The sequence below is a fragment of the Sander lucioperca genome, chromosome 9, assembly GCF_008315115.2.
Source record: "Sander lucioperca isolate FBNREF2018 chromosome 9, SLUC_FBN_1.2, whole genome shotgun sequence".
NCBI lineage: Eukaryota > Metazoa > Chordata > Actinopteri > Perciformes > Percidae > Sander > Sander lucioperca.
The window spans coordinates 23723196-23735833 of NC_050181.1; the positions used below are offsets into that span (position 1 = coordinate 23723196).

The window sequence follows — 12638 nt, forward strand, 5'->3', positions numbered from 1 at the left end:
ACCAAAAATGTAATGTGCCATATAACCATTACAATGAGCTAAACGAGTTTAACACCCTGTAGAGCTACAGAGTTGGTGATATTTCTCTATGGGTCTATCACTAGAAACAACCACTTTCACATTGCATTGTCATTTGATTCACTGTTAATATACAGTATAAAGCTAATACTATTTAAAGCAGGTTTAAAATGTTGCCTTCCAGACCAACACTACTGTTAAAATGTGTCTACTTTTGTGTTCATAATAGAATAATGCTCTTGATATACACCTTGTTTCTGTAACTTCTGGCCACAAAAACGTTTGTGTTTTTTGTAATATCACTTAACAACCTACTGTATGTGAAACCCAGGCATATCTAAATGAAAGATAGCTGAGTTAATGTTAGTACGTATGAATACAGACACCACCATAGGGCATTTGACTCTAAAGGTCAGCATTTATCAGCTGGTTTAAATCTGCTGCTGTGGCTGGCTGCTTCTGGTATCCTCCGTCTATGGGAGAAGATTTAGTTAGATAATCACACAGAAACAGTAGCCTCTGTCTTATTACCTCTTATTGCACTTTAAAGAACAAAGAAATGTTGACCTTACCTCAAGCACTGCAAAGGCAATAACGAAAGCAAGGCAACTAAGTGAATAAAAACACATTCATGGTGTGAACCGAGTTGTCAAGAAGATCTGCCTAGATGTGCAGGTGCTGGTATTTATTGTTTGGGCCACCTGGTTTCCCAAGAGGCTAGTGTCACAAGACATTTCCAGTAAATCTCTTCAGGTGGGCAGCCAGGCTCAGTCATGCCTGAGGAAAAGCCTAACATTTGATTGACAGAACATGGAGAGTTTTAAAGGGAATAACCAGATGGGATAGGACCACAGCTACCTGGCACGTTTCTCTTTATATATGTTTTGTTTCATCGCTTGTCCACTGATATCAGAATCAGAAAACTTTATTGATTCCTCAGGGAAATTATTTAGTTGCAGTTGCTCACAGTCACATTCAAGGTAAAATAAGAGTAAGAAAATAACAAGTCAGTAAGTGACACTGGAGGAAGAGGGATCAAAAGCTGGAATGAAGAGGGATACCGGGAGATAGAGTGAAAGAGAGGAGTCATGTGTCAGCATTCAGAAGAAACTTACTAACATAAAGGTGTCTTTATACACAACTCCAGCAAGTTTTTTTTCATTTTCATCTCTACTTTCCAGTTCTCCTTCCACCTATTGCCTCACTTCTTCTCCTCTCCTTTCATCATCCCTTCTCCCCTCTCCTCTCTTAACCTCACTTCATCTTCACTCCTCTCTTTTTCTTGCTTTGCCTTTCATCATCCCTCCTTTCCTTTTAATCCCTTAGGCTTTCTCACCTTCTAATCATCTAACCAACACTCCTCTCCTCTCGTGGTCTTCACTTCTACTCCCCTTTCATTCCTTTGCTTGGCCTACTGGCCTACCACACTGACTGGGTGTTAAGACCAAAAATGTTTAAAAAAAAAGAATGCAAGGAGCTGCGATGGTGGGGAGTGTTGCTTCAGGTACCAATGACACAATTAAATCGAATGCAATAAGTCTGGTCAGCATAATGGATCCATAACTAATGAAGCGTATCAGCCAAAGGGTAACAATTACAACAAAGTTCTTGCACAACGAGAATTATTATTGACTGGGTATGTAGGATCTAAGACTCTTGAATGGTAAGATATCAAAGAATTAGAATCAGCTTTATCAACTAAGTGTGTGTACACATACAAGGAATTTGACTCGTGTTTTCATTGCTCTCAATGCACTTACACAGACATGGACACATAGCTAAGAACAAGGACAACAAAGCTGAAAGGAAAAGCAAAAAACTGAACAATTAAAGAGCAAAAGTACTAGAGCGCAACATCAAGGCTGTCATTCGTGGCGCCATCTTGCACACTATCAATCGCCGTGTTGACGATACTTCAGTCCTCAGACCTTCAACGGTTAAAATTTAACGTGATGAAGGTTTGTGTACTGAAAAAGTAATGAATTAAGTACAACGTTGTAAGGGATGAACAGGCATTTCACCCAGATGGGCGTGGTTTTGCGGAAAGCAGCAGCGCACACTTCTGCAGTCTCGTGTCCACTTTAGCGAACTCTGCAACCATCAGCCCGTGCTCTGAGTACACGTTCATACTTTATATGATAACATGCAGGCACCCCTGTAAGAATGCGGAACACAAATCCTAAATTATTTTGCTATAATGAAAATGCACCATTTCTTCCTGTTAGAGTAACTACAAAGACATTTTTAAAGATTTACATCTTCGGAGCACATTGTTGGTTTTAGTCTTCTCATGGGATTTGTTGACCACAGAAGAAATACAGATATAGGTGGCCTTATACTTTAGGTAAAGGTCAAGTCTTACGTTTACATATTTTTCACTTAAATATGACTCGAGTCCAATTCTCAAGTTACCAGCTCTGGAGCTGATCACATAGTACAGCTACTATCAATAAACTATACTTTAGTTTTGCTTTGTCAGACAACTTTGTGATCATAAAATAGTGATTTGATCAAAGTTTCGCAGTACAGAAATAACTGTTGTAAGAGGTAGTCTTATTTAAGAACATTTAGCTACTCTTAATACTAGAACACTGCGCTCCCAGAATGCAGAGTTACTTGTGTTTCCCAGAGTCTCCAAAAGTAGAATGGGAGCCAGAGCATTCAGCTATCAGGCTCCTGTCCTATGGAACTAGCTCCCAGTTTGGGTTCGGGAGGCAAACACCGTCTCCACATTTAAGAGTAAGCTTAAAACTCTCCTCTTTGATAACGCTTATAGTTAGGGAGTGAATAGTGGCAGAGAACGCCTAGACCAGCAAGGGAGGATGTATTGCTACAGACACAGCACCCCTCCTTAACTCTGCTTCTCTTCATTGATGTTGGATTCATCTAACAACCCTTTGTAGGCTGGCTCAGGTTTGCCTTGGACCAGCTCTTAGTTTTGCTGCTATAGTTTTAGACTGCCGTGGGACTTCCTTTGACATACTGAGCTCCTCTCTCTTTCCATCTGTGTGCATTCATGTCCCATTAATGCTTGTTACTAACATAGTTCCGGGGAGCATCTTCCCCGGAGTCCTTGGCTTGCAGATTTCTTTGGATTGGGGTGGCACCTAAGTCGTGTTTGCAGCTTCTGCGGTAGTCTTGCTTGATGCCCTGCACTGCTACTACTATTATTTCTAGTCATAGTTCTATTATCCTTATTGTTACTATAATTGCATCTGTTCATCATACCAACTGCTATAATAATTGTGAATCATATTTTTGAATATCTGTATCAGTGTCTCTGTGTCCCAACCGGCAGCGACAAATGGCCGCACACCGAGAGTCAGGGTCTGCCTGAGATTTCTGCCTGTTTAAAATAAGTTTTTCCTCACCACTGTTGCACCAAATGCTTGCTTTTGGGGAAATTGTTGGGTCTTTGTAAATCATAGAGTGTGGTCTAGTTCCACTCTATCTGCAAAGTGTCCTGAGATAACTTCGGTTATGATTCAACACTATAAATAAAATTTAATTGAGCGAAAAGGTTATGCTTGTTCACTGTTAGACAACAGACACAGAGAAATTGATAAATGAAAACTTGTGAGTCCAGCTGTTTAAAAAGCAAACTCAGCAGAGTAACCAGTGTGCTACAAGAAGACATGTAGCAATGTTTCTATAGTTCAGGTGTCTTGAGCTGAAAACACTAGTGTGGACACTCCTCGCTTTCAAATTTAGCTGGCTTAGTGTTTAATTCTATTTCCTAATCCTAGCTCCGTTTTCTCTTTGCTTCAACTCTCATTTCTACTCATATTTTTGCCTCTGCTTTCCTCTTTGCTCCTCTATACTATTATTTACTCACCTTACCTCACCTGTGCTTTTCTACCGCCTTCCTCAGAGGAGAATAGCCCTCTCCATCTGTCAACGTCAATGCACGCTATATGAGTTTCTGTGCACCTGTGTGTGTGCATGTGTTTTTTAAAGTGGGTGCCGGGCCTGCACTTTCAACCTCCCTGCTGTTATACTCAGAGCAATCAATAGGAAGCGAGGCTTCATCACAGTGAGAAAAACCTAGCTCAGCTGTCACAGCACCCTACAAAACAATGACTCAGTGTGCCCCGGGGAGCTCCGTTTGTGTGAGTGGACTCCCGCTATGTCTTCATGTGTGCGTTTTTGCACCTTAAGCACATCTCTTTCCACCTTCACTGAGCCAGCCACATAACATGACTCTCATGCCCTAACACACACGCATGCAAAGACACATACGCACTGAAAACCCCGGGGGTCAAGTCCTCACCTACATTAAGAGTGCAGTGTCAATGTCACGCAATGTCACTGTCAGAGCAGATTAGACAAGCCTCATTGCATTCATGCACCCCAACTGGCCACTGGACAGGCCAACCACTGGTCACTCTAGCCACCGCACTGTTCACACACGCACACACACACACACACACGCACACACACACACACACACACACACACACACACACACAACAGTAATCCTCCTCCATTATGCTCCTAGCCTGATCTGCTGTCTAGACAGTCTAAATGTAACTTTCTCTAACTGTATCATCTTCTGCCTGCCCAAATATTCATTGGTTCTTGCCTCTTAAAGTGCACATATTATGAAAAAACTTTTTCTGGTATTTGGGGTGTTATTTTGTGTCTGTGGTGCTTCCACACGCATACAAACTTTGAAAATCCATGCTGTTTTGAGTGAGATACGGGTTTCTGAATGCGTCCTCCCTTCAGTCTCCGGGTAAGCTGTTCAAAATCTGCACGGCTTTCTACGTAACTAGCCGAGACGAGGGGCCTAGGGGGCTAACCGTTAGCATGCTAGCGCTAGCATGCTAGCTCGTTCTCAATGGCAAAACACTGCTACAACACACACAAATTCACCCTAATCTACAAAATAAATTGTATAGAACTACTTACATGTCCCTGTTCTGCAGGTATTCCAAGCAAAGTTGGAAGTGCGCCCTCGTTTAGAAGAAGTCTCCCGGCCAATCCTGCCTTGTACAGTCCGAAGTTGGAGAAACAGCTAGCTAGCTCATGTAATTCTTACCTAGCTACTGCGCATGTGCGACTGACAACAAAGGTGGTACAGAAGTTGAGAGGTCTCACTCTGTAGCTAAAACAGAGACCTGACACAGGGTGAAAAGAGGAGCTGCAGCAATGTGCAGTACAACAAAAATATGGTGTTTTTTGAAAATTAAACCATGTAAACCTATTCTGATACAATCTCAAATTACAATTATGAACCTGAAAATTAGCATAAGGCCAAACAGCACCTTAACACCCCGTTTAAGCTTTAACATGCCCCTTTAAAGGAACACGCCGACATATTGGGAATTTAGCTTATTCACCGTAACCCCCAGAGTTAGACAAGTCGATACATACCCTTCTCATCTCCGTGCGTGTTGTAACGCTGTCTGATGGTTCCAGCGGCATCAGGCCAGCACAGGACATGCAGGTGAATGGTTCCAGTAATCCTACTGCTCCGAATTGTGACAAAAAAGACAAAATAACGCCAACATGTTCCTATTTACATGTTGTGATTTGTATAGTCACAGCGTGTACAAAAAACAACGTAACATGAGAGACAGCCATCTTCTAACTGTAAACAAACCAGGAACTATATTCTCAGACAGGTTTGCTGCAAAGCAAATCACTCCGCCCAAGTACTATATTCTTCCGCCTGAGAATATAGTTCCCGGTTTGTTTACGGTTAGAAGATGGCTGTGTTGTGTGGAACAACACAGCCATCATGTGGAACATGTTGGCGTTATTTTGTCACTTATTCGGAGCAGTAGGATTACTGGAACCATTCACCTGCATGCTCTGTGCTGGCCTGATGCCGCTGGAACCGTCAGACAGCGTTACAACACGCACGGAGATGAGAAGGGTATGTATCGACTTGTCTAACTCTGGGGGTTACGGTGAATAAGACAAAGTCCCAATAAGTCGCCGTGTTCCTTTAACATGTTCAAAACTGCATTGGAAAAAGACATAGCCCACAACCCCACCCAACAGTGACATTTGCACCATAATAAAAACCATAATAAAATCTACTCAAGAACGATTAGTCCTGTAGTGCAACATGCACATGCGTCAGTCCTGCTTCTTGGCTCCAGGCCAACGTCTATCCGTTTCATTGGTGGGACTCTGGAGTGTCGAGCATTTGGGTTAACGGTAAGATTCCTGTTCACCAGGTTGCTCTGTACCTTATCATGAATGCAAATGTCAACATATTTAATAGTAAGATGGCTAAATGAAGCTTCATTTGGACATCACTACAATTCACCATGGCAAAAGTGGAGCTAGAAATATTAATGTGTGTGTATGGGGACTGCAATGACATTTATCTTTAAAAGCACAGCAGAAGCAGTGAAAAATCTGAGTTGGAGTGAAGAAGACAGTCAACAAGTCGATAATGTTAACTACTACTGCAGTAACACAGAGACGGGCTCAGGCATGCTTCGAACTCATGGGGTGAGCAGTACCGGAGCAAAACTTGGGATGTAGGGATGAAGAGGGAGATAAGCCGACACTCAAACTTTTGCGACGTCCAAGCAAAAATATTTTGATTCCATAACACTTAAAGCCATGAGCAATATTATTTTACAATCTCAGAAGCATCCAGGCAGAAAAGCAGTTTGAGTAGAGCTATTACATGGAAGCCACCTGCCTTTGTTTTCAGTGTATAGAAAGGTGTGCCGTCTATCCCACCCACTGAACAGCTGTGGGTGGACAGCAAGCAAGCTGCATCAGATTAATTGTACATCCATAAAACTGAAATCCAAGATGGTGATATGGTGCCAGACCTTATCACCAAAAAATTTTTTGAATCAAACGTAAAATGTATCATTTGTGTTTGAGGTTTGTATTGTGAAATGATCCCAATGCAGATTTCTCTGAGTGGAAGTGAATCACATGCACCTCTCTTATTGAGATTACAAGCATATGAAGTAAAATGTGTTTCTCCAGTAAAATGCGCTTAGCTATATGAACAGAGATGGGTCCTACAGTATATAGTTATTTCCACTAACTGGATTACCAACCTTTAAACGTCTTCTACAGCTCAAGAACATGTATAACTGAACACACATGTTGGCAACTTCATTACACTTGGTACAATGGAGTTTTGCAATGGCTATAAAAAGACTGACATTTGCCAGGATAAGCCATTCCATCTGAGCACCACACATGCTTCATGGTTTTTTACATTCATATTCATAGTGTTTTGTAGGAAGCAGGACTAAATCCCTCCCTCGGATTCACACATAAAGAGACTTCCCTAGGTTGATTATACTGGGTAATAGGTTTAGGCATATTTGCTTGATTCCTCTGAGGCTGGTCTCTAACTGTTTTCCTGCTTAAGAATATTCAACATTTTCCACTTCATCTTTCAGTTTTGCAGTTATTTGCATTTTTGGAAGAAAAGCTTCTATGACAGTTTTAAGAAAATGTCTGAAATAACAATTAAACCTCAATCAAAACGCTGAAGGTTTGTGTTTTCTATACAAGTTCAATGTCTGTATGTAAAAAAGTATCCTACTTTAAAAATGTACTGAATATTGTTGAAATTCTATGGAAATGTACGTTTATTGGATTATTATTTGATTTATTTGATGGACCTTTGCTGGAAGGTATATGTCTTTGTATAGAGCATGTTAAAGTACTTAGAATAGGGGGAGATACAGTATAAGTAACATCTCATATAAAGGAGCTTAACATCTATATACACAAAACAGTTTGAACTGGAGGGCACTGTCTCACTGTTAAGTAGAAAAACAGAAGAGTCTGTATTTGTTGCCAAGTTAGTAATTATTTCTACAAGACATGAACGAGTAAGCTTAGTAAATGTCATTGACCAAGTAATTACTCCATAAAAAGGCATTAAACAAACAATAACTCATGCTCTCTGCTAATCACAAAGAAAAGACAAAAAGAGGCTACAGAAAACAAAGTGGATTTTTTTGAATGTGTGGATTTATGAACTGCGTTGGAATATAAACAGTAAAGATATCTTACCTTTCCAACGTACTGAGGTTCAGGTCCGATGTGTTCCTCCAGAACAAAGAACTGGTTCCAGATCCAGCCTCTCTTGGGCCGATGGGAGTAATCCTTATCCGTCTCCAGCAACTTGGTCTCATTCCTCTGTACTTTGATGGATGCTCTGGAGTTTGGGTTGATCTTGGAGTCAGATTTGGCATTTGTATTTATTCCTGAAGGTCGGAATTTTGAATGGGATTTAGGATTGGATAGTGAAGCCGGGCTGGCATTGTAGTAGGTGCTGGGGTTCATTGTACCAGATGACTCAGACGTTTGATTAGGACTAGGTAGTGAAGATAATTTAGTGTTGGGGACTGACTCTAAATTGGTCTTAAGTCCGGTTACTACCTTAGAGTTGGAAAATGCCTGGGGCTTTGCCTGCAACAGTGATCCAAGCCTTGGTTTTGGATTGGTTTTTGATGATTGCTTGGGATTATTTAAGGTATTTCTTGCCACCTGATCACAATTTGATTTGCATGCCAACTCATGCCTTGAATTAGAGCTCTGTTTGGGTGCATGCTGTAGCTTGAGTCTACTGTTGGAGCTTGATGTAACAGGGAAGATTGCCAATGGAAAGTTTGTGTTGGCCCTATGATTGTCAGTAAGATAGGACATGGTGTCAAGCCTAGGCCTTAACTGAGACTTGCTCCAGAGGTTCTTGCCGGAGCTCGAGAGATGGCTGGGATTCAGTGAAGCCATACGTTTTTCAGGACTGGAGCTTGGCAGCGGGGTTGGTTCAGGTAGTGACTTGAGACGAGGATTAGGGTACAGGCTGGGGTTGGGGTTAGTGTTGGGGCTCAGATCGACCCGGATCCCATAACAACTCTGGGAGACAACACATAGGAAGACCACCAGAGGACAAAGACAGGAAATTGCAGCCACGCCAGCTGGATCTCTCATTGTAAAGAAAGAACGGTCCGGAAATCTTCCCCTCTCACTTCCACTGTGTCATAAGACTGTGGGCATACACAAACACTTGTACACACCCACAATTACACTCAAACACACAGGTGTACAGTTCTTTTCAGAGTGCAGACTAGCCAGGAGTGTCCACATGGTGCGGTCCAAAGAATCGTATCGTACAGTTCCATCAAAAAAATGAAAAATGTTTAACTTTGTTTGGACATGAGATGTTTCTTAATATGTTGTGGTTTTCTTTCTCCCATCATTGTTCAAACAGCTGAGGACCATTTGGATTATTTTGGAAGTCTATATACTTGTAGTGAACTCCATGGCAAACTTTTGCTTCAACACTTTCAACTATGGCCAAAAGCTGAAGTCCTTGTCCTTCATGTTGAAATCAGAAAGTCAAAAGCTGATTGTTGGGTCAGAGGCTCATCCAAAGGTCTGCACTTCCTGAAACAGAGAAGATGAAATCCATGATCAAAGTTTTTTTTGCGACGGACAAAGGACAAAGGACAAAGAAGAACAAAGCCACAATACAGATTGACTGACTCTGCCTGGACACAGTAATTTACAGTGGCACATTCTTTGGAAATCTCTCTGATAGTGCAATTATTCATATAAGGTTACTTTCAAGAACATTGTACCACTCAGCAAAGCTGCTTTAAATAAACAATTTCTAAAAACACTGTTTTTCAGAAAGGAGATCTGTTTTGTCAACGTAGACCAAATGTCAACGCCAAGCTCTGATTAAAGACGATTTTGTTGATTTATCTTAAGCCCATTAAATTTAAGATCACTGCTAATTGCCAGATTGAACCAGATGAGAGATCTCAGTAATCATTTTCCAAAATTACACAGATGGGAGTGTGTACTCAATGTATGTGTTGTTTTCATACCATGTGTGTATAAGTTTGGCAACTGACCACAAAAAGGGACTTTTGGAATATATGCTTTCAAGTGCAGTTTTAACAGATGGTCTACAGCAGGGTTGTTCAGTGTTAAGTTTTACATTGTGATCAAGAATGTACCGTAAGCAATCGTAATACTGATTTATAAAAAGACCAATGGTGTGCTGTTGAAGTTCTGATGTCTTTGTAAATGATACTGAAATGTATGTGTTTATTTGCATTTGTACAATTTGAGGATGGAATTTCACATGATAAATCTCAAGGGAATTATGTGGACTAGACACAGATACAATCCAGTCACAAAAATACATTCCAGCAGTTACGATTTTTTTTTTACAATACAAAAAAACAGAAAGGTAATGAAAACAATCATGTGCACTCCCTATTAATCCCCAATGCCCTCTGTTATAGAGATACAATTTCTAACCCAAAGGAGCAGGAAAGGTCTAAACATGATAGGAAATGTTTTTTGAATCTGTGTTAACATATTTTTGTCACTAGGAGGAAGAACAATCCCAAAACAAGTTGACAGATTCTGTTATCACCAAACTTTTACAATTCATTATGAACATAAACGTCTGTGCCAAATTCCATGGCAATCTATTGAATAGTAGTCGAGACATCAATCAACCAAAGAACCAAAAAGTGCCAACCTTATGGTGCCATTAAGAGTTAGGGAATCGCCGACGTCATTAGCATACATCCTCTGGGAACCATGAATGTCTGTATCAAATGTGCCAATCCATTAAATAGATGTTGAGGTATTTTACTGGATATTTAAAAAAGTTTAACCTGCTGGTGATACTTGATGGAAGGTCTGGGGATTACCAAAATCGTTAGGATTTATCCTTGAAGACCTTGAATATTGAGTGAAAGTCAGAGGATACATCATCTTGGAACCATGACGTTTGTAGAAAATGTATTCAAAATAGTTAAGATTTTTAGTCTGAAGGGGTAGACTGACACAGCGATCATTGCTATCCATAAAGCAGCAAATGCATGCAGCACGTGTTACTTAAATTGTCTCCCAAATCAATATGTTCACGTTAATAATGTCATGTTAATGTTACAACCCACTCCACCTCCGGAGCCACATTTCAAGCACAGAGAGCCTGACTTCTCCCACACTTCCCCATCTCGCCACACTCTGTAGTCACTCACACGCACACGCACACGCACACGCACACACACTTTTCAACACTGTTACATTGCAAGCACTGACAACCTATCTGCTTCTGCATTTCCCTCATTCTGTACCCTCTGAAGTGTTTCAAACGACACACAACCTGTATGTTACTTCACATTCTAAATGTTAAATATATTCCCACACCCTACCCAAAATCTGTGGAGGAACACAACAAATAAATAGCTCTACGTGCGTGCCTTCTTATCATAAGCGAACAGTATGACAAGAGACTCACTGATCCGGCCCTTAGAATTACATTTAAAAGAGAGAGAAACTGTGTGAAAGATAAACGCGATTTATTAGACCATGCCTTGATTATAATTGATTTTTTCTTTTTACAAAACCACATTTTATCACAAAAACAATGAGCATTTTTACTGATAAATCTGATGGTAAATCAGTGGTAAATGGCAAATAGTAACCATATGTGAAGAGTTGATTCGTAGAAACAGATAAAAACCATTCTAAAAATGAATAAACACCAATTTGAATGATATTCCCTGGATTGGATGCAAAAAAAACCTCTCAATAACCCGAAAAATTCCCTTTGGTCTTACAGCCCACTAGTCCGACATCCCTTGGTTTCGAAAAAATAAACCCTCTGCTCCGACATCCCATTGTTCCGACCATATAGGGTTAGGGTGAAGGTTAAGGTTAGGGACAATTAATATTTTTTTTAGGATTTTTTGCCTTTTTATTTAAATTTTAAGTTATGGGAGGTGATCCATAAAAGCCTATATGGTCGGAACAATGGGATGTCGGAGCAGAGGGTTTATTTCTTTCCGAAACAAAGGGACGACGGACTAGTGGGCTGTAGGACCAAAGGGAATTTTTCAGGTTATTGAGAGGTCGGAACAATGGAGCGTCGAAGAAATGACATTGCACCGACAAACTATCAGTCTATCTGTGAGTTACACACACTATTTACTGACTCTTCCCGCCTTCTACATACTTACTCATCCACTTGCATGTGAAAGCAAGATCTTTTCATTAAGCCATACTTGCATAATTTTGTATTGTTAGAATGAACAAATTTGCATACTTTAAGCAGAAAATGCAACTTGAGAACAACAGCAACAAACACAAGCTTCAGCTCCTCCTGCCAAAGAATGTGCTTGGTCTGACAATTGAACAACGCTGCCAACACTCGAGCCAGCAAGCCCGTTTGGCTTGTTTGGTATTTTCTGTCCTTATTGACTGCATGCGCTGCACATGAAGCCTGCAGGATTTATTTGCATTATCTTCAATCTAAACACTACTGTCACCTGCCAGAACTGCACCAGCTTTATCTACATGCTTCATCAGGGATGGAGCCCGGCTGAGGAAACTTCTGCTGAAATGATTATGTACATAGCTGGAGGTTAAAGGTCTGAAGGAGTACAAGACTGTAAAAAGTTTGGTAAACACTGATTTAGAACGAAATGATTACATGAGAGAGAATACATAAATGCGGCAATTTAATGTGGACATGTAATATTTGAGATTAAAAGGCCTTTACGCACTTGGTGCGATTGTTTCGAATGTCAATATATTTTTTCGAACTGTTTTTGTCACGAGTACTTTCACAAAGAACGTGAATAATAGTGGAG

At 40.6% G+C, this 12638-nt stretch overlaps 1 protein-coding gene across 3 annotated transcripts in view; it reads right to left on the reverse strand.

Annotated features, from left to right (window-relative positions):
- Positions 1-12638, reverse strand: part of LOC116043968 (cadherin-18-like) — a 108637-nt gene that overhangs the window by 87016 nt on the left and 8983 nt on the right. For all 3 annotated transcript variants that reach the window (XR_004898349.1, XM_031291016.2, XM_036005400.1), the window contains exon 2: positions 8029-9405. Coding sequence is in view for 2 of the 3 variants with exons in the window: in XM_031291016.2 (XP_031146876.1) it covers positions 8029-8949 (921 nt within the window). In the remaining variant the exon portion in view is untranslated. The remainder of the gene's footprint in view (positions 1-8028; positions 9406-12638) is intronic.